At 47.7% G+C, this 22630-nt stretch overlaps 2 protein-coding genes across 2 annotated transcripts; both read left to right on the forward strand.

The window, feature by feature from the left end:
• Positions 1-9143: 9143 nt before the first annotated feature.
• LOC121272564 (nanos homolog 2-like) lies at positions 9144-9617 on the forward strand. The gene has a single exon (XM_041179214.1). It carries the CDS (start codon positions 9144-9146, stop codon positions 9615-9617), a length of 474 nt encoding a protein of 157 aa, XP_041035148.1.
• A 4657-nt stretch (positions 9618-14274) lies between these two features.
• LOC121272565 (zinc finger and BTB domain-containing protein 1-like) lies at positions 14275-22171 on the forward strand. Its single transcript, XM_041179215.1, has 2 exons — positions 14275-14360; positions 20024-22171. The coding sequence occupies exon 2, from the start codon at positions 20036-20038 to the stop codon at positions 22169-22171; it is 2136 nt and encodes a 711-aa protein (XP_041035149.1). The 5' UTR covers positions 14275-14360; positions 20024-20035.
• Positions 22172-22630: the final 459 nt, after the last annotated feature.

Consider the following 22630-nt stretch of genomic DNA (forward strand, 5'->3'; position numbering starts at 1 on the left):
GGTACGTTCGCAATGGCGTCTGGGAATTGTAGTCCGCCTCCAAATTGCTTCTGGGAATTGTAGTCCATCTCTCTACAAATTAGCAATTACAGACAAGACCAAATCCTTACTGATCCATTTGAGTAATTTCAACAGTACTCCACCCACAGAAATTATTATAATTATTTTTATTTTCAAAGGCAAAGCCAATTTGACACATAAATTGCTGAAAGATGTAATCCCAAATAATCTTTTGCAATCTCCCAGGCCAACCCACAATGGTTACAATACAGAAAGAGGGCATGTCTGAGCCAGCTCTTTGCAAGAGCAATTCCCCTAGTGCCATTCCCCCACCATTTTTTCTCAAGATAATGATCCAATTCTCATTTAAATTTCTCACGGTTGGCTCTGCTTCCACCACACTCTCAGGCAGCGCATTCATTCATTACAGATCCTAACCACTCGCTGCGTGAAAATGTTTTTCCTCATGTCGCCTTTGATTCTTTTGCCAGTCGTCTTAAATCCTTCCACCAATCGGAAGAGTTTATCCCTCTTTTCTCTGTCTGGACCCCTCATGATTTTGAAAATCTCTATCACAATCTCAATCTTCTCTTCTCCAAGGTGAACACCACCAGCTTGTCCAATTGATCTACGTAACTTAAGTTCCTCATCCCTGGAGCTATTCTTGTGAATCTTTTTTGCACCCTCTCCAATGTCTTCACACCCTCCCTACAGTGTGACACCCAGAACTGGACACAATACTCCAGTTGCGGCTGAACCAGTGTTTATTACAGGTTTATCATAACTTCCTTGCTATTGTACTCTGTGACCTATTTGTAAAGCCTAGGATCCCACATGCTTTTTCAACTGCTATCTCAACCTGTCCTGCTACCTTCAATGATTTATGGGTGACAAGCTCCAAGCTGTGTAATCTACCCCTGGTGATATTTAACTGACTTCTGTGTACCTGAATACATTGCACTTTTGTCCAGTCTTTCATCTCCTTAGGATTTTTATTTATTCATTCATGCGATGTGGGCATCACTGGCTGGGCCATCATTTATTGCCCATACCTAATTACCCTTAGAAGGCAGTGGTGAGCTGCCTTCTTGAACTGCTGTAGTCCATGTGGTGTAGGTACACCCACAGTGCTGTTAGGGAGGGAGTTCCAGGATTTTGACCCAGCGACAGTGAAGGAACGGCGATATATTTCCAAGTCAGGATGGTGAGTGGCTTGGAGGGGAACTTCTTGGCGTTATTGTTCCCATGTGTCTGCTGCCCTTGTCCTTCTGGATGGGAGCGGTCAAGAGTTTGGAAGGTGCTGTCTAAGGAGCTTTGGTGAGTTGCTGCTGAGCATCTTGTAGATGGTACACACTGCTCACTGTGCGTTGATGGTGAAGGATGTGAATTCTTGTGGATGGAGTGCCAATCAAGCGGGCTGCTTTGTCCTAGATGGTGTCAAACTTCTTGGACTAATATTGTCTTTAATGTTGTCAAGGGTTTGATAGGGTAGATGTTGAGATGTTTTGACTGGTGGGGGCATCCGAAACTAGGTACCATAAATATAAGATGGTCACTAATAAATCCAATATGGAACTAAGGAGAAACTTCTTTTCCCAGAGAGTGGCTTAAATGTGGTACCTGCTGCTATATTCATGTAGGCATGATCTGTCCATCTTGGGAGATGATGGACTGTGCCCAGGGTGTATGTCACTTCTGGATTGAACATCGTCTGTTTTGGCTGTAGAGGGTGACGCGTAACTGGCAGTCCCTTCCGCAGCTGGCACAGATGAATAGCACTGGCCCGATCTCGACTGATGTTTTTTCCTTCCAGCGGACTCTCTTTTCCGTCATCTGGTCGCTTCTTTTTCTCGTCTGCTTTTTCCACTCTCTGCCTGACTGCTTGTCTCCAGGCACTCTGGTCAGCAGCGAGGACTTCCTGCTCATCGACTCCGATCCTGGTCAACCCGAGCTCTCACCTGCAGACGTGCTTGTATCGCAGATGTGGGCAACCCCATTGACCTCGTGCCAATAGTTAGCTCACCATAGAGCATGTCCATGGGATAAACGTGGCCGTCATCCATTCAGCTCACACGACCCAGCCATTGGAGTTCCACTGACTCAAGAGTGCAAACGTGCCACTATATAGAGTGGTGATTATTACCAATGCATTCAAAGGGAAGCTAGATAAATACGTGAGGGAGAAAGGAACACAAGAGTATGGTGATAGGGTTAGATGGAGTAAAGTGGAGGAGGTTGGGAGTTTAAGCATTTGTTGGGGCAAATGGCCTCTGCTGTGTTTTTAAATTTGATGTAACTCTATGTAACTGTTTAAACTAGGTCATCGAGCTGGGCATTCACCATCTTATCTCCTCTGTGGTTCCTGTTTAGCAGAGAGAAGCGATCCACTTGTGCGTGCAGAATACCATCCCTTAAGGACTCAAGAATCCAGGAGCAGATCTTTCCAACAGGAGGGGGCAGGTTGGGGTGGGGCACTGGGGTCTCTAGGTGGGTCATTCTTGTACATGTAGAAAGAGGTGGGAGAGGGGCAGTGAATTTATTCCTCACTAGAACAGGGTATCTGTTGTACAAATCAGAGTAAAATGTAACAGCACAATGGCAACACGGTAGAGCTCGTATAAAATATAACTTAATTTTTGCATAGCCAGTGTAACGATAGACTTTAAAGTCACAGTGTGTCTTTTTCCCTGGATCCTGACTTGGCAACACGATTTCGGATTGCAGTGGGCTTAGGTAATGGTGATGTATTCTGTTCCAAGACCGAGGGCCAGGAGACACAGCGTTCATTTATTGGAGATAATGAGAAAATGTGAACACTCCAAAGCTGGAGTAGTACAGAAACTGCAGGGTGCACACGCTCAGCAAGACAGCCAGTATCTGAAAGAGAAAGACTTATATTCTTACAATACGGTTGTCGTCTTGGCTCAGCGGTTAACATTTGCACATTTAAAAAAAAATTCCTGGAATGTGGGCTTTGCTGGCCGGGCCAGCGTTTATTGCCCATCCCTAATTGCCCCATGAGAAGGTGGTGGTGAGCTGCCTTCTTGAACCGCTGCAGTCCCCGTGGTGTAGGTACACCCACTGTGCTGTTAGGGAGGGAGTTCCAGGATTTTGACCCAGTGACAATGAAGGAACGACCGATATATTTCCAAGTCGGGATGGTGAGTGGCTTGGAGGGGAACTTGCAGGTGGTGGTGTTTCCATGCATCTGGTTCAGTGTCAGATTTTGTTTTATAATGCTCCTGTGAAGCACCTTGTGATGTTTTATTATGTTAAAGGTGAAATATAAATATAAGTTGTTGATGATAATTAGGCTAAATTGTGGATATGTAACTCAGTCCACAGCATAAATTCCTCATCTTTACAACTTGATTCTAAATTCCCAAATCCTCATTTATAATGGAAAATGCTATGTAAACTTCTCGTGCTGCAATTCCAGCCTCCTGCCATGGGTGGCACTGCAGTACCTCCACAGGGGGGGATGTTTAACTGCAGTGTGACTAAATATTGCACCTTTCATGACTTCACAAATTGCCATAGCGCTTTGCAACTAGTGAACTATTTGTTAAAAATGTAGTCCCTAATATAATGTAAAATGACTTAGCCATTTCAATTGCTTCTTACTGGTCATTTGGTAGTACAGAGCTTGAGTATTGCTGGAACGAGAGACATGTCGAAGCTTTCTGTCTTGCACTCATCAGGACACTTGGCAAGAATACCAATATAAGGGGGAAACAACAATTTATACTGTATGAGAACTGAGTGTTGATAGATTGGCAGTTGGACTCTGATTGGTGGAGCTGTTGCCATTGCAAATGCACCAATCGATGGTGGCTTACAGTGGGTAAGATGCTTACTCCTAAGTCAGAAATGGGTTCAAGTCCTACTTCAGCAGTTGAACAGAAAATCTAGGTGGGTACACCAATGCAGTACTGAAGGAGTGCTGCACTGTTGGAGGTGCCACCTTTCAGATGAGCTGTTAAACCAAAGCCTCATCTGCCCTCTCGGGTGGATGTAAAAGATCCTTTGGCATCATTTTGGAGAAGAGCAGGACTGTTCTCACTGGTGTCCTGGCTAATATTTAACCCTCAATCAATTAAAACAGACTATCTGCACAAGTTAATATTAATGAGTTCATTATAAATGTAAAGAGTTGGGCAAAACTTTACATTTTCACCCTTCCTCTATCAAATTCAAACATCCTGTGTCACATTTTAAAATTAATTTCAACTTATTTCAATATAAAACCATTACTTTCTTAACTGACCAGAATCTTGCCCTGCTCCGATTGTTGGATTATTGAAGAGTTGCTGGTGCAAAATTAAGGGAGAAAGTTTTGTTTTAAACTGAATAGTGTATGTAACAATGTATAGAAATACTCTCCAGGGACTAAGCAATGTGGAGCCACTAAGTCTGCAGGCTTTAACTGACCTTGCCCAGAACTTGCTCTGATCTCCAGCACTGAATACAATTTAACCTTTGAATGAACTGATCAGATCAATTAGACCTTTGAATCCCCCAATTTAGTCTTAAAGGGGTCCACACCTTTGCTTTATCAGGTTAACTGTTTCTAGAACAATGGAATGACTTGTAGCTCAGTGGGTAACACTCTCACCTTGGATTTTTTTGAAGGCTGCGTTCAAATCCCACTCCAGGCTGATACCTCTTAGTGCCATCTTTCAGATAAGATGCTAAATGAGGCCTTGTTTCAGGTGGATCCTATTGCACTACTTCAAAGAAGAGAGGGAGTTCTCACTAATATAAAAACAAAAAAACTGCGGATGCTGGAAATCCAAAACAAAAACAGAATTACCTGGAAAAACTCAGCAGGTCTGGCAGCATCGGCGGAGAAGAAAAGAGTTGACGTTTCGAGTCCTCATGACCCTTCGACAGATCAAGTTCTGTCGAAGGGTCATGAGGACTCGAAACGTCAACTCTTTTCTTCTCCGCCGATGCTGCCAGACCTGCTGAGTTTTTCCAGGTAATTCTGTTTTTGTTTTGGAGTTCTCACTAATGTCTTGATCAATTTTTATCCCTTAACCAACATCACTAAAACTGATGATCCGATACCCTACAGATCTCTGCACTCCTCTAATTCTGGCCTTTTATGCATTCTCAGAAATAACCACTCCAGCATTGGCAGCCATGCCTTCAGTTGCCCAGGCCCTAAGTCCTGGAATTCGCTCGCTGTGCCTCTCCGCCTCGCTTACCTCCTGTAAGATGCCCCTTAAAACCGACCTATCTGTTCCACTCATCTCTTCATGTGGCTCAATGTCAAGCTTTGTTTCATAACGCTTCTGTGAAGCTGCTTGGGATGTTTCGTTATGATAAAGGTACCACATAAATATAAGTTGTTGTTATCACATTGCTGATTGTGGGAACTTGCTGTGTACAAAATGGCTGCTGTGTTGCCCAGCAACAATAGCGAATAAATTTCATTGGATGCAAAGTGCTTCCAGATGTCGTGAAAGGCGCTATCTAAATGTAAGACATTCTCTCCCCTTCTTGGGAATGGCACATCCTCTGACAATGAGCAACATCACAAGAGATTAGCTGTGTCTGGCATAAATCCATCCTCCTTCAAGCACTGCAGTTTGGTTGAATTCAAAAAGGGAGGAAAGCCATTCGATTCATGTGACTGTGATAACCCAGCCTCACCATTGAAAGAGAAGTCCGGGATGTATGGGCAGCTGCCAACCTGTGCCAAAACTCCGGTGAGGAATTGGCCTCAGGATGTGCCAACGATCTCTGAGCAGCAGCCTTAAAGGGACAGGCCAGGTTAAACATAGCTTCATCTCAGCGTGTCGTAGGGTATCCATTTCTCTGGGGGATTGCGGTGGGGGGGTGGTTTCTCCCCAGCTGGGACATCCGGAAGGAAGAATCCACCTGCAACAGTCTGGGGCACGTAGTTCTTCAGGAGGACCAAAGTTGATCAGCCGGGTAAATATCAAATAAAAATAATGGTGGAGAAGCGTGAGTTGTGAAGGATAAGCAAGAACTGTGCCCCAGTGCATGAAACTGTACAATTTTAACAAGGAGCGGAGATGGCAGTGTCGGTCTGAGCCTGAAGTTTTGTGAGTAGGAGGATAAGCTGATATAATTGTCAAGAGAAATCTTCAAATAAGTTTTTTTATACATAGAGGCATTACATGGAAAAGCGGAAGTAATACTTAACCTCTACATAAATATAATAATAATATAAAAACAAAAAAACTGCGGATGCTGGAAATCCAAAACAAAAACAGAATTACCTGGAAAAACTCAGCAGGTCTGGCAGCATCGGCAGAGAAGAAAAGAGTTGACGTTTCGAGTCCTCATGACCCTTCGACAGAACCTGAGTTCGAGTCCAGGAAAGAGCTGAAATATAAGCTTAACCTCTACAAGTCATTGGTTAGACCATTGTTAGAATATTGTATCTCAACTTAGGTGTCTTATTTTACGAAGAATTACATAGAATTTACAGCACAGAAAAAGGCCATTTGGCCTATCTGGTCCATGCTGGTGTTTATGCTCAACATATGCCCTCCTCCCAACCCTCTTCATCCAACCCTATCAGTATAAATTCCTTTCTCCCTCATGTACTTATCTAGCTTCCCCTTAAATGCATCTATACTATTCACCTCAACTACCCGCTGTGGTAGCGAGTTCCACATTCCCGCTATTCTCCGGGTAAAGACGTTTCTCCTGAATTCCCTATTGGATTTATCAGTGACCGTCTTCCATCGATGGTCCCTAGTTTTGATCTGGTGTTGTCCGGTAGTCGTCAGCGGCTGCCCCTCGATCCGAGGATGACGTCTACGCAGGGTCCTGAGTTTCTGCCATGGGTCTGTGCACTGATTCGTGACCCCACCGACCTTTGGGCAAGTGGGGCAGGACATCCCATGAGGTAATGGGATCCGGAGCGCTGGATTTGCTTCTTTTCCCCGTCCTCTCTGCCTCGTCACCACGACGTTGCGACTCAGAGCGTGACGCAGCTTGATGGACAAGCCGTCGCCATCTTGAACGATGGGCGGAAAGCTCCTCCCGGTCATTAATGTCAACAGCTGCTGCGCTTCAAGGAAAACTTCGGAGTGTCTTCGAAGCATTTTCCTTGTCCTTCCCTGGAACGTTGGCCATTTGAGAGTTGAGAAAACAGGAGATAACGATAGCAAGACCTGTCCGATGGTAGTGACCGACTGGACACAGGTGTGGCGACACCTGACACTGTCACCTGCACCAAGTTTAGATGAAAATGCCTACACACACATACAGGTAAAGGTACTTTGCTGATGTATATTTACTTAACAACTGTCTACTGCCATGTCCTAACCAAGGAAATAAAACACTCTCAACAATCAAATAGCGCTGACTTTGCTTTTCATCTTACCATTTCATTAACAAACATGCAAAAGTGCCGAGAGACTGCTTCTCTGCCCCGGCTGGAGAGTTTAGAACGAGAGGCTTCAGTCTCCACGGAAAGGGGTCGGCCGTTTTGGACTAAGACCTGGCAGAAATTTCTTCACTCAGAGGGTTGTGAACCTTTGGAATTCTCTACCCCAGAAAGCCGCGGATGCTCCAGTCTTTTTGAGTATATTCAAGATTGAGGTGGATAGATTTGCGGACTCTTCAGGGAATCAAGAGACACGGGGAGAAGGCGGGAAAGTGGTGCTGAGGCCAAACGTCGGCCATTATTGAGTGACGGAACAGGCTCGAGGGGACAAATGGCCTACTCCTGCTCCCATCTATTAAGCTCTTATGCTCTGAAACTTTTAAAATTCACATGACTGGGCCACAAAGGGCAGTGCCATTTTCTTCAGTCACAACCAAAAGCCAATCGAGCACTTTTGAAGCGTGGCGACTGTTGTTATGTAGCAAATGTGGCAGCCAATTTGCGCATAGCAAGATCCCGCGAACAGCAATGTGATAATGACCAGAGAATCTTCCTTTGGTGATGTTGGTTGAAGGATAAATATTAGCCAGGACATGGCAGAGGACTCTTCAGCTCTCTATGAAATAGCGCCAAGGGATCCTTTGCATCCACCTGAGAGGGCCTGTGGTCTTACATCATTTAAAAAAATTTATTAATCAGGAATACAAATAGCCCCTGGATGAACCTAATGACAACCACGTTGCACTAGGAAGGATAGCAAGGCCGTGGAGAGGGATTTTACTGAGAAGGAGAGTTTTGTTACGAGAAACTGAATCACAGTGGGTAACATCCCTCTCTCCCGGGTTCGAGTCCCACTCCAGAGACTTGAGCACAGAATCCAGGCTGACACTCCCAGTGCAGTACTGAGGGAGTGCTGCACAGTCGGAAGTGCTGTCTTTTGGATGAGACTTTAAACGTTGTCCACCCTCTCAGGTGGATGCAAAAGATCCCTTGGCGCTATTTCAAAGAGGGCCGGGGAGTCTTCCACCGTATCCTGGCCAAAATTTATCCTTCAACCAACATCACCGAAGAAAAATTCTCCGGTCATCATCACATTGCTGCCTGTGGGATCTTGCTGTGTGCAAATTGGCTGCCGCGTTTCCTACATTACAAGAGTCACCACGCTTCGAAAGTACTCCATTGGCCTTGGTTGCGACTGAAGAAAATGGCACCCTCTCTGTGGCTCAGTGGCTCTTTGGTATCGTGAATGTTCAACAGGGAGCTTGTGTTTGGAGACTTCAGTAGATCTTTTAAGGGATTACATTGTTTACTGCTTTCCCTTCCTGCAGCACCCCCTCCCTCCCTCTCCCAACACACACTAGACAAGTGCAAGCCCAGCAGACATTGGGTCTGGTCTGCAGATTAATGTGTGGAGGGAGACTGCAGTTAATTGCACATGAAACTTGCTGTTGACTTTTCCATTCTGCATTCACTCAATGGAGCAATGCAAGGAGACAAAAGGAACAAGGCAATTCTGTTAAATTTAATAAAAGTTTAACACTTTTGTGTCAAGTGCTGGGGGGTGTGTAGAGAGAGAGAGAGAGAGAGAGCAGAATTATCTGTCTGTCAACTTGTTACCTGTCAGGGAACCTGGGACCAGAAGATTTAACAAGCTGGCCTTTAAAATTAAAATACTCCTGGGCACACCCCCTTTGTTATTTCAGTGCTACAACCCCTCCTCTTCTCACCTTTAATGATTTGTGGTGGAAAACTCTTTAAAAAGCTGGAAGGGGCCATGGAGAGGTTCACCCACAAACATCCTGGAAACCAGGAGTTTGATATATGGAAGGACTATCTGCAGCTGTCGATGAGGGTTGAGGAGATCTGGCGGCCTGGCACAGGTGGGCAGGGGCGCGGCAAGGTCAGCCCACCCACCGAGGGCGCCTTCCGCCCGCTGGTGGTGGGCAGGGACCCCCCCTCCTGCTCCGACGGGGGCGCCGTGGGGCTCGACAACCCACTGAAGAAGGGGAGCGGCATCTGCACCTTCTGCAAGCACAATGGCGAGTCGCGGAAGGTCTACTCCTCGCACGTGCTGAAGACGGAGGGCGGGAAGGTGCTGTGCCCCATCCTGCGGAACTACGTCTGCCCCCTCTGCCAGGCCACGGGCGACGCTGCCCATACCCTGAAATACTGCGGCTTCAACCCGGAGAAGCAGTCTCTGTACCGCAGCCACGGAAGAAACTCAATGGGCAAGAAATCAAGGCGCTAAAAGCTGGAGTACGACAAGGAAGGCAAAAAGAAAGACTTTCGGCTAATTGTAAAATAAATGTAAAATAAAAAGAAGAAATATCTGTAGATAGTAATGACAGTGATAATAATGTTCAAACTAAGGACATGTTTCTGAGGGGCAAGGGGGATGGTTTTATGTTTATTTATATTTAAGTCGGTGACCTGTCGAAGTTTTTGTTTTGGACAGTGGAAAGTGGCTGGATACAAAGTTGTCGAAAAGTGACTTGCCTTAAAAAAAACACTTTACTTCTTCCCCCAGAAGCATCGTTGTATAATAAAGCTTGTTTTTCTTTGCGAAGTCTGGCTACCTTTCCTCGGATTCCTTTGCACTGCGTTCCGATCCCTCTTTGTACAGAAATGGGCGTGTGGTCGTTTTCTTAAACGTTCACGGGATGTGGGCTTCGCTGGCTGGGCCCAGCATTTATTGCCCATCCCTAATTGCCCCTTGAGAAGGTGGTGGTGAGCTGCCTTCTTGAGCCGCTGCAGTCCCTGTGGTGTAGGTACACCCACAGTGCTGTTAGGGAGGGAGTTCCAGGATTCCGACCCAGCGACAGTGAAGGAACGGCCGATATATTTCCAAGTCAGGATGGTGAGTGACTCGGAGGGGAACTTGCAGATGGTGGTGTTCCCCATGTGTCTACTGCCCTTGTCCTTCTAGATGGTAGAGGTCATGTGTTTGGAAGGTGCTGTCGAAGGAGGTTCGGTGAGTTGCTGCAGTGCATCTTGTAGATGGTACACACACTGCTGCCACTGTGCGTCGTGTTGGAGAGGGTAAATGTTTAAGGTGGGGGGGTGGGGTGCCAATTAAGCGGGGCTGCCTTGCCTTGGATGGTATTGAGCTTCTTGAGTGTTGTGGGAGCTGCACACATCCAGGCAAATGGGGAGTATTCCATCACACTCCTGACTTGTGCCTTGTAGATGGTGGACAGGCTTTGGGGAGTCAGGAGGTGAGTTACTTGCTGCAGAACTCCCAGCCTCCGACCTGCTCTTGTAGCCCATGCATTTCTGTGACTACGCCAGTTAGGTTTCTGGGTATTCTGGTAGTGCGGGTAGAATAGCTGAAAACTGGCAGCCCCTTGTGACTGAGACAGTGCCGGCTTTCGTATCCTGTCCGCTTTCAGAAAAGAAAAATCATAAACTTATTGGAATAAATGGGGGCATGTGCAATCAAGAGAATAATTTTCTTCAGAATGCGTATCGAAGTTTTTCTATCCATCTGAAATTTCAGCCTTTCTCGAACACTTCCCTGCCCAGAAGCTTCACCTGTCTCTTCTACCGATGCTAACCAAAACTGGATGTGAAGTATAGGAGGTATCTGCTGGCTTTTTTGACATGTTGGCCTTAACTTCTTTTTGCCCTGCACGCTGTATCACTATCACCACCCCGTGGCAAGCCTTCTATTCCTTTTAACCTGCACAGATTTATCAGTCATTGGGGTTGGGTTGGGCGCTCCTACGCGGGTCAGGTGGTTGGGGCAGGGTCGGGTCGGGAGGGTCAGGCCACGCTGGGTTGGGTGGGGTCAAGGGTCGTTCTGACCACTCGGCGCGTCAGGCATGGGAAATCGATAACGCCATCGCGCTGAGGCAGCCCTTCCCCGAACAAGCCAGTAAGCTATCTCGCTCGTTCGATAGGACTTAAAATTTCTCCCGGGGCCCGCTTTGCTAAGAATGGTGTTCGAACATTTTCGGTTAGCCAGGTCTGAGTAACTGCAATGCAGCCAATAGAATATGGTTACGGAGTAGGATAATCAAATCCACACTTCAAAATACAACATGAAAGCAAGAAGCCAAGAGTAAAAATTGTCATGTTAAGTAATTTAAAGTTCGGTGAGTAGCACTTTTGTCTCTGAGTCAGAAGGTTGTGGGTTCAAGCCCCACTCCAGAGCACCTAATCTATGCTGACACTGCAGTACTGTGGGAGGGCTGCACTGTCAGGGATGGCATCCTATAAGACAAGATAAAAGCGAAATACTGCGGATGCTGGAAATCTGAAACAAAATCAGAAAAAGTTTGGAACAGCATCTGCAGAGGGAGAAATTCAAAAGTTTCGAGTCCGTATGACCCAGATGCTGTCAGACCTGCTGAGTTTTTCCAGCATTTTCTGTTTTTGTTTCTATTAGACCAGATGTTAGACTGAGGTCCAACTCTGTTTGTTTGGGTGGATGTAAAAGATTCCACATGCGGCACTACTTCAAATGAGGAGGAGGGAATTCCTCCCCAGCGTCCTGACCAATATTTAACCCTCGACCAACATAGCTAAAGCACATCATCCGATCGTTGCTGTTTTTGGGTGCTTGCTGTGCTCAAATTGTCTGCCACGTTTCCTGCACTGCAACAGGCACTACACTTCAAATGTACTTCCTTGTAATATGCTTTACCAAGCCCTGAAGCTGTGAAAGTTGTGGGAATGCCAAGTACACCAGCATGTCATTGTACTCTCCTGAAAGAACTATGGTGGACACAGAATCTATAATAGTTTTTAAAAGGAAACAACATGAAAAGTATTTTTTTTAATGAGTATGGCAATTTGGGTGGTGGGGGGGGTGGTGCAGAATTGGGCTAAGTGGACAATTCCATTAGAGAGCAAGCACAGGAGCAGTGGGCTGAATGGCTCCTTTCAATAATGTCAAATTCTATCATTTTATGTCACAGGGATCTCCTTCTTTCATAAAGTAGCAACAAAAAACAGATCAAATATCAACATCTAAGTCATATCCAGGTCAAAGCTTCTGGTATAACAGTGTGGATATCCGAGGGGTAGAACATGATGTTGCGAGTGTTTCATTATTCATTTACAGGCTATGGGTGTCGCTGGCGAGGCCAGCATTTGTTGCCCATCCCTAATTGCCCCCTTGAGAAGGTGGTGGTGAGCTGCCACCTTGAACCGCTGCAGTCCCTGTGGTGTGGGTGCACCCACAGCGCTGTTAGGGAGAGAGGCCCTTGGATTTATTTAGCTCCTTTGCATTTCACAGGTGAGTCAAGCAGAGAGAAAAAATGACAAAGAATCAAATAAATAGGCACTAGGACAGGTGATTACAAAGATTTAAGTTTTAAGGAGCATCTACAGAAGGCCTTGCTGGAGTGATGGAGAGCTTCAGGGAAGAAGTTGAGCATGGTACATCTGGAGGCATTAGGGCTGCCAACTGTGATTAAATGTGTTCCTGGAGGTTGCATCACATGACTCGCCCCCCACACTCCAGCCATTAGTTGGCCAACACGTCCATCCTTGTGACGTACGGCCTTCCTACGCCAATTGGAAAGCAAAAAGACTCATTGCCCAATTGGATGATGCTTGACTGTCAACCAAACAGCCTTTTGCTCCCCCATTTTCAATATTTTATATCTGGTAAAGAGAAATGTTCAAAGAAAATGACAAAAAAAATCATTGTTACTATCCCAATGAGATTTCTCCAGGATTGCACACAGCAGTGTCCTGGAGATTGATCTTCAATTCCTGGAGCCTCCAGGCTAATCCTGGAGGGCTAGCAACTCTGGCCTTTCTCCTTCATGTGTCTATCTAGCTTCCCCTTAAATGCATCACCTCATTATCTTTGAGTTTACTGAGGACCCGCAGAAGAGAGACAAGTCAAGGTCAACCCAAGAGGAGGAGGCGGTGGGGGTGTAGGGACCAGTAGTTAATTAGAAGTCCCACTCCAGGAATTCAAGGCAAAAATCCAGGATGACCCTCCCAGTTCCTGGTGGTGGTGTAGTGGGATTGTCACTACACTAATATTCTAAAGATGCTTTGGGGATCCAGGTTCAAATCCCACCCCAGCAGAAAGTGAAATTTGAATCAATAAAAATCTGGAATTAAAAGTCTGAAACCATTGCTGATTGTCATAAAAACCCACCTAGTTCACTAATGGAAGGAAAATCTGCCATCCTTACCTGGTCTATATGTGGCTCCAGGCCCAGTGGTTGACTCTTAAATGCCCCCTGAAGATGGGCAATTAAGTTGGCCTAGCCAGTGACACCCACATCCCAGGAATGAATTCAAAAAATAACTGCCCTCTGTCCCCTTCTCAACTCTCTTCAATTTAAGAAGGATTAATGCAATCCTGGAGAAATCTCATTGGGGCATTAAAAAGGATTTTCTCTTTACCAGATATAAAAATATTGAAAATGGGGGAGCAAAAGTCTGTTTGGCTGACAGTCAAGCATCATCCAATTGAGCAATGAGTCTTTTTGCTTTTCAATTGTAACTACAAATTCATAGAGTACTTCATAGGCTGCGAAGAGCTTTGAGACATCCAGTGGTCGTGAAGGGTGCTATATAAATGCAAGTCTTTCTTTTTTAAAACCATGTTGCTGTTTGTGGGTTCTGGCTGCAAATTGGCTGCTCCCCCTCCCTTCCCTACATTCCAACAGTGACTGCACTTCAGAAGTTACTTTGTTGGTTGTAAAGGAACGGCCTTTGGTCGTGAAAGGCGCTATGTCAATACAAGTCCATTCTCCTCCCCCCCCCCCCCCCCCCCCGGCAGGTGTAAAGCGTGGGGGAAACGACAAACCTCCCAGCAGAGGAACTACAACTCCCGGCGTACAGCGCGCCGCTGGGGGGACCGCGCATGCCCTGCCGCCAGGGAGGGCGGGGCTAGAGCGGTGAAAAACCGGAAATGCCTGGAACGTTGGCCCGGGAGGCCTCGAGGAGCTGAGTAGCTGTCACTCAAGAGTGTAGCAATTTGTGTGTCCGTTTGGAAAGGAGAGTGGGGGTTGTTTAAAAAGAGGTGAGTTTCCATGGGTTTAGTCGAGTCATAACAAAAATAAAACAATGCATCGGAGTAATGTCGCGAAAGCCCCAGCTTGGATGGAGGAGATTGTGCAAAAAAAAAGAGAAACTATGTTTATATAAAACCTTTGCAGGAAATAGCGCGGTCATGGCGAGGCTTATGTGATTGCACCGTGTGGATGGGCCGGTTACTCGTTCTGCAGCTTTTTGGCCCTTGCAAAAGGGAAATGCTATGTGCAAGGAGGAAAACGGTGTGCGGTTTGCAAGGGGGACGGCAGCTACGTCGTCTTATTGCCAAGGGGATGGTTATTTGGAGCTAACTCCTCCATTGCATCCCTGGTGGAGAGGAACAGTGTCTCCTTCCTATTCATTAATTAGTTGGGATTCGATAAATGGAGATCCAATCCTCATGTATCCCAAGGACCTGCAATGTGGGTCCCCTTTTCCCCACTTCTGAGGTTGCCAACTCTCCAAGATTGTTTTGGAGCCTCCGGGAATTAGGAATAATCTCTGGGACACTACTAGAAGCAACCCAGAAGAAAAATCACTGGGGTATTTAAAAGAAAAATATTATTTGTGCACTTCTGAATACAAGTTAGTTAATATTGAAGATGGGGAGGGAGTAGTGTTTGGGTCATTCTTGTCTATCAGTCTGGTAGCAGTATTTGTTTGACTACTGATGGTGGGCACTCAGAGTTGGCAACCCCCTCTCTTATTTCTTCTTCCTTCTGTTTCCTCTTCATTTCCTCTTCTGCTAAGATATCAAGCCCAGGTCCCATTTGCCTGTTTACATGCATGTTAACGATCACATGGCATTTATTTGAAAAGTAGGGATGGTGTTCTTTCCTCTTGTGTACTGGGCAACACTTCTCTCTTAACCCCATTGGCTCTCAAACCAGGGTCCACAGAACTCTGGGGCTCTGTGGAGACTTTGCAGAGGGTCTGCAAAATAATGTGAAGGTGGGAGTGGAGTGCAGCTACCCTACGTGTGCAGTGCCGAGTGCGATGTCTCTCTCTCCCTTAGGAGGACAGTGTTCATGGCAGAACACCAAGAGAAAATGAACATAAATACCCATTTCCTTAAAAGTGTTGTTAAACTGCTGTTTATGTGCAGCACTTTAATATTGTATGGTATTATAATTTAATTGTGGGTCTGTGATTTGAAAAGGGTCCTTCAACCAAAAAGGTTTTGAGAACTGCTGCCTTAATCAATGCCCAGCAAAAGTAGAGTGACCATGCTATTCAGCATTGTGCTATATTGTGGGATCTCACTGCACAAAAATGTCCTACAGATCAGCAAATGAAGTTGATAGTAATTGGCAGTCTGTGAGGTGGTTTTGGATTAAAATTAAAACAAAGTGCTGGAAATACTCAGCAAGGCTGGCAGCATCTGTGGAGAGAGAAAAACTGAGTTAAGGTTTCTAGTCCAATATGACTCTTCTTCAGAGCTGAAGGGAGGTGGAAATATGATGGGTTTTATGTTGTTGAAAAAGTGGGGAAGGGGAGGAAGAACAAAAGGGAAGATCTAAGGTGGGGTAGAGAGCTGGAGAGATTAAATGACAAAGATGTCATGGAACAAAAGGCAAAGGGAATGGTAATGGTTGTAATAAAGGAACAAAGCATTTGTCCAGAACAAAAATAAAAATACCTGGAAAAACTCAGCAGGTCTGGCAGCATCTGCAGAGAGGAACACAGTTAAATGGCAAGCGACAGGGAGGTCTGGGTAATGCTTACGGACAGACCGAAGGTGTTCTGCAAAGTGGTCACCCAGTCTGCGTTTGGTCTCTCCAGTGTAGAGGAAACCGCATTGGGAGCAAAGAATGCAGTAGACTAAATTGAGGGAAGTGCAAGTGAAATGCTGTTTCACTTGAAAGGAGTGTTTGGGCCCTTGGATGGTGAGGAGAGGGGAAGTAAAGGGGCAGGTATTGCATTTTCTGTGGTTGCATGGCAAGGTGCCGTGGGAGGGGCTTGAGGTGTAGGGGGTGATGGAGAAGTGGACCAGGGTGTCCCAGGGGGAATAATCCCTGCGGAATGCTGCTGGGGTGGTGAAGGGAAGATGTATTTAGTGGTGGCATCATGCTGGAGTTGGCGGAAATGGCGGAGGATGATCCTTTGAATGCGGAGGCTGGTGGCTCAATTTAGTCTACTGTATTCGTTGCTCCCAATGCGGTTTCCTCTACATTGGAGAGACCAAACACAGACTGGGTGACCGCTTTGCAGAACACCTTCTGTCTGTCTGCAAGCATTACCCAGACCTCCCTGTTGCTTGCCATTTCAACACTCCACCCTGCTCTATTGCCCACATGTCCATCCTTGGCCTGCTGCATTGTTCCAGTGAAGCTCAACGCAAACTAGAACAGCACCTCATCTTCCGACTAGGCACTTCACAGCCTTCCGGACTGAATATTGAGTTCAACAATTTTAGATCATGAACTCTCTCCTCCATCCCCACCCCCTTTCTGTTTTTTCCCCTCCTTTTTGTTTTTTCCAATAATTTATATAAATTTTTCTTTTCCCACCTATTTCCATTATTTTTAAATGTATTTCCATCCATTGTTTTATCTTTACCTTTTAGCCTTTTTCGATTCCTTCACCCCATCCCACCCCCACTAGGGCTCTCTGTACCTTGCTTGTCCTGCTTTCTACCCTTAATTAGCACATTCCTTAGATAATATCACCACCTTCAACACCTCTTTGTCCTTTCGTCTGTGACATCTTTTGGTTATTTCCACCTATCACTGGCCCTCTATCCAGCTCTATTTGTGTCCACCCCCCCCCCCCTCCCCCCAACCCCCTGTCTCCCCCTTAAACCAGCTTACATTTCACCTCTCTTCAATTTTTACTTAGTTCTGTTGAAGAGTCATACGGACTCGAAACGTTAACTGTGTTCCTCTCCGCAGATGCTGTCAGACCTGCTGAGTTTTTCCAGGTATTTTTATTTTTGTTTTGGATTTCCAGCGTCCGCAGTTTTTTGCTTTTATCAAAGCATTTGTCCAGAGTGAGTGTTAATGGCAGAATAATGAACAGCTCTGTTGGCAGGCAAAGGCATGGAAATAAGATAAAAGCAAAATGTTGCACATACTGGAAATCTGAAATAAAAACAGAAAATGCTAGAAGATCTCAGCAGGATCTGTGCAGAGAGAAACAGAGTTAATGTTTTGAGTCCATAAGATGAAGAAGGTGGCTCTGAAGAGCAGTCATATGGACTTATTAACTCTTGTTTCTCTTTCCACAGATGCTGCCAGACCTGTTGAGTTTTTCCAGCAATTTTTTGTTTTTATTTCAGATTTCCAGCATCTGCAGTATTTTGCTTTATAAAAAAAAATATATTTTACATCGGATGTGGGCATCACTGGCAAGAATAGTATTTACTGCCATTCCCTAACTTCCCTCGAGAAGGTGGTGGTGAGCCGTCTTCTTGAACTGCTGCAGTCCATCTGGTGTAGGTGCATCCCAGGGTGCTGGTAGGAAGTTTCAGGATTTGGACTCTGTGATATGCTTGATGATTTTTTTTTAGATGTTTGCATGTAGACAGGAAGCTGTGAGTTTGGGGCTATTTTGTGCAAGAAATTCACACCCATTTGAAACTAGGGTGTGACTGACTAAACTCATTTCCTTACAGCCAGTCGAGGCTTTCATCCACTGGGCTGGATTTGATCCAGATTTGACTTGGACGAAGGGACTGAAGGAATGGTGGTTAAATTTGCTGATGATACAAACATAGGTAGGAAAGTGAATTGTGAAGAGGACATAAGGAGGCTACAGAGTGACAGAGGTTAAGTGAGTGGGCAAAGATCTGGCAAATGGAGCATAATGTGGGCAAATGCAAAATCGTTCATTTTGGCAGGAAGAATAGAAAAGCTTATTATCTAAATGATGAGAGATTGCAGAACTCTGAGATTCAGAGGGATCTGGGTGTCCTAGTGCATGAATCACAGAAGGTTAGTGTGCAGGTACAGCAGGTAATTAGGAAAGCTAATAGAATGTTATCATTTATTGTGAGGGGAATTAATTACAGTAGTAGGGAGGTTATGCTTCAGAAGTACAGGGGATGGGTGAGACCACACCTAGAGTACTGTATACAATACTGGTGGTCTTATTTAAAAAAAGATGTAAATGCGTTAGCAGTTCAGTGAAGGCTTACTAGGCTAATACCTGGAATGGGCAGGTTGTCTTATGAGGAAAGGCTGGACAATTTGGCTTGTATCCAATGGAATTTAGAAGAGTAAGAATTGAAAACTTAATTGAAACCATTAAGGTCCTGAGGGATCTTGACAGGGTGGATGTGGAGAGGATGTTTCCTCTTGTGGGACAATCAAGAACTAGGGGTCACTGTTTAAAAATTAAGGGGTCGCTCATTTAAGACAGGAGGAGAAATGTTTTCTTTGAGGGTGGTGAATCTTTGGAACTCTCTTCCTTGAAAGGCGGTGCCAGCAGAGTCTTTGAATATTTTTAAGGCAGAGCTAGATAAATTCTTGATTAACAAAGTGGGGGGGGGGGGGGTGTGTGAAAGGTTATCTGGGGTAGGTAGGATTGTGCAGTTGAGGTTACAATCAGACCAGCCATGATCTTATTGAATGACAGAGCAGGCTCGAGGGGCAGAGTGGCCTACTCCTGCTCCTAATTTGTATGTTCAAATATGATCCAAGGGCCTGGAAGGAGTAATTAACTGGAACACCCTGCTTATTTTTAGTCTGCGGTCTTAAAAGCAAGTATTGGTAGTAGGGGAGGAGGGAAATATACGAGCTCATCTAAAACTCTGCTGTCCAGATCTTAACTTGTCCCAAGTGCTGTTCATCCCTGTGCTCGCTGACCTACATTGTTCTGGTTCGACACCACCTTGATTTAAAAAAAAAAATTATCATCCTCATTTTCAAATACTTCCAAGGACTCCACACCACCAATCACTGTAACCTCCTGTCTGAGAACTCTGGGGGGTGATGTAATACTAATGTTCTGGACTAGTAATCCCAGAGGTCCAGGCTAATGCTGTGGGGACACGGGTTCAAATCCCACCACGGCAGCTGGTGGAATTTAAATTCAGTCAATAAACTCTGGAATTGAAGCGGGCGACTGTGAAACGATCATAAAATCCCATCTGCTTCACCAATGCTCCTTTAGGGAAGGAAATCTGCCGGCCTTACCTGATCCACAGCAACGTGGTTGACTCTGAAATGGCCCAGCAAGTTCCTCAATCTAAGGCAGTTAGAGATGGGCAACAAATGCTGACCTTGCCAGAGACACCCACGTCCCATGAAAGAATAAATTTAAAAAAAAAATCCCTTAATTCTGGCCTCTTGAACAACTCTGATGTCCTTCACTGCACCATTGGCAGCAAGGTCTTAACCTCTCCGCCCCTATTGCTCTCCTGACACTCCTTAAATCCTGTTTGACCCAAGCTTTTGGTCACCTGTCCTAATAATCTATGTGGCTCAGTGTCAAATTTTTGCCTGTCTCTACTGTCAAGCATCTTGGGATGATTTTGTGATGTTAAAAGGCGCCTAGTAAATGCAAGCTGTTGATGAAAGCCCTAAAGGGATAAGGTACTGTGCCGCCCGGCCTCTCTTAGCGTCTGTTGAAGTTGTTGCTCTCAGCTGGAAGGAAGTGTCTTGTTTCGGAGGATGTTTTTTTTTTAATTGTGGTGCTTATGGTCTGTTCCAGGTGGAGGGCAGGATGCAGTCGGTCAGCCACAGCGAGCACGTGCTGCAGCAGCTCTGCTCCCAGCTGGAGTACGGCTTCCTGTGTGACTGCTCCATCGTCGTGGGCGACGTCCACTTCCGGGCCCACCGGGTGCTGCTGGCGGCCTGCAGCTCGTACTTCCACAAGCTCTTCGTCAACCGCCCGGGGGAGGCCCAGCAGGTGTTCCTGAGCTCGCAGGCCGTCAGCCCGGACCACTTCGACTTGATCCTGCAGCTGATGTACACCGGCCGGCTGGAGTCCCCCCCTTCCGACCCGGAGCGCTTCAGGGCCTCGCTCCACTTCCTGAAGCTGTACAATGCCGCCTGGTTTCCCGGCGCGGTGGCCCCCACCGCAGCAGGAGAGAGGGAGGGCGAGGGGGAGGTTCCGCTCGCCTCCGGCAAACGCAGCCCACTCGTCTTTGGCGTGGAGCTGCACCAGGACAAAAACCCGCCCGCCGAGGCTTCCACGTCGCCAGCTAACCACAGCGGTCAGGCCCCGGTCTCCATCAAAGCCGAATCCCCGGAGAGTGCGCCTGAATCGCAAGCGTTCCTGTGCCACCACTGCGGCTTGGCCTTCGAGGAGCAGCGCAGCCTGAGTAACCACCTGCAGCTGCACGCCGAGAAGCCGTTCCACTGCCCGCTGTGCGGCCTGGCTTTTGAGGGCACCCAGCTGCTGCAGGAGCACATCACCGGCTGCCTGCGCCGGCAGGGAGAGGAGGAGGAGGAGGAGAGCAGGAAGGCAGAGGAGAGGTGGAGCCTGGCCCCCGAGGTCAAGCGGGAAGCGGAGCCGGCCGAGGGGCACGGCTCCGAGGGCCCAGAGGCAACGTACAAGGTCGCGGGGTCTGGCTTGGAGAAGCCGAAGGTGGAAGACCCCGAGGAGGAGGAGGAGCAGCAGCAGCAGCCCCTGGTTCTGGAACTTAGCGGCGTCACTGTGGTGAGAGTTGGCGGGGAGGATGCAGGCGTCTCCCCCCCCGGCTCCTTCGGGCAGGCTGAGGATTACGAGCTGGAAGAGGGCGAGGTGAGGTTCCCGGGCGATGACGATCTGGTGCTGGAGAACGGCTCAGACGACGGCTCCTTCAGCAGCTCCGACAGCAGCCTGGACGGCGACAGTGAAGGCTCGGCGCTGACGGAGCTGAGCGACGACGAGGGCGCCCCAGGCGGCGTGGGGACCAAGGCGCCGCCAACGCCGCCCTCTACCAGGGGAGGCCAGCCCGCCTACCGCCCGTGCAGCATCTTCGGCGCGGAGAAGCGCCCGGCGTCGCGGCGCCGGGGGAAGGCATGGCACTGCCAGGCTTGCGAGGGGTGCCGCTCCTCCGAGGAGCAACCGAGGGGTCCCCCGGGCAGGGGCAGGCTGGGGGCCAGCAGGGGGGAGGGGTGGAAGAATGCCGTGTCCACCGCTTCCGCCTCACGCCGTTGCCCGCCGGAGTGCAGCGGGCGGAACGGCCCGTGCCACATCAGCCAGCAGCGCAACCGGCAGGGCCCAGGCTGGGAGCGGGTGCAGGGGGCAGGGCGGGCGATGGCCAAAGGGGCGAAGGTGCCGGCCCGCAGCCACAGCAAGAAGGGGGCGGCCGGCAAGCACTTCCGGGTGCCTCGCCACAAGAAGGGCACCGAGGCTTTGGAGGAACAGCAAAGGCGCTTCACCAAGACGGCCAGCTCGAGAAAATGCGGCCGACTCAAGCACTGCTGCGAGTTCTGCGGTAAAGGCTTCCTCCAGCCAGGCCACCTGACTGAGCACATGGCCACCCACAGCAAGGCGAAGCAGTTCCCCTGCCAGCTGTGTGGGCAGAAGTTCCTGCGGGAGCGCGAGCTGCGGCTCCACGTGGCCATACACACCAGCGACGCCCGCTACGAGTGCCAGGTCTGCGGCCAGGGGAGCTACCATAAGCGCAGCCACCTCCGGCACATGGCTTGCCACCTCTCCCAGGGCCAGGCCCTCTGCCAAGTCTGCTTCGAGATCTTCCGCGACGCGGTGGAGCTGGAGCGGCACCTCGAAAGCCACCTCCACCCGTGCGGGGCATGTGGCGAGAAGTTTAAGCTGAAGAAGGACATGGTGACACACGCTACCAGCTGCTGGACAAAGAAGTTGTTGGACTCTGAACTGGACAAGTCTTCCCGATCTTCCAAGACATGAGGATTGACTCTCGAGATTTCCTCTCCCTTACACAGATAAGCCACATTTTTGTAATGCAGAATCTTCCATTGCATCGTAGGCCCATTGGGTGAACTCTGCAGAACAGGAAGATCCTAGGTTTGATATCGTGCCCTGTTACGGAGTTAGCCTCTCTTGGCCAGGACAGTGGCAGAGGGATGGGTAGGGTAGGGTTGGCTATAATTGAATACAGCACATCTCACCCCCTCCCTAGGGTAAGGGAGGGCTAAATTCAGCCAGGGGTTTGCAACTCCCATCACCATGAATCGGTTCAGGTGGAGATGGGGGTGGGGGTACGGGATTGCACTTGGATAGCAGAGAGTGGGATCACGAGACGCTATTTTGTGGAAATGATGGGCCTTGCATAGTTGGAATGGCCATGAGGAGCTGGACTTGGAGCAGTATAATTCCCCTATGCCATGTCTGCAGTGAGCCTCTCCT

The sequence above is a fragment of the Carcharodon carcharias genome, chromosome 34 (assembly GCF_017639515.1).
Source record: "Carcharodon carcharias isolate sCarCar2 chromosome 34, sCarCar2.pri, whole genome shotgun sequence".
Classification (NCBI taxonomy): Eukaryota; Metazoa; Chordata; class Chondrichthyes; order Lamniformes; family Lamnidae; genus Carcharodon; species Carcharodon carcharias.

Excerpts from the sequence above, each read along its gene's own strand:
- LOC121272564 (XM_041179214.1), top strand. The coding sequence starts at position 9,144 with ATGGAGAGGTTCACCCACAAACATCCTGGAAACCAGGAGTTTGATATA.
- LOC121272565 (XM_041179215.1), top strand. The coding sequence starts at position 20,036 with ATGCAGTCGGTCAGCCACAGCGAGCACGTGCTGCAGCAGCTCTGCTCC.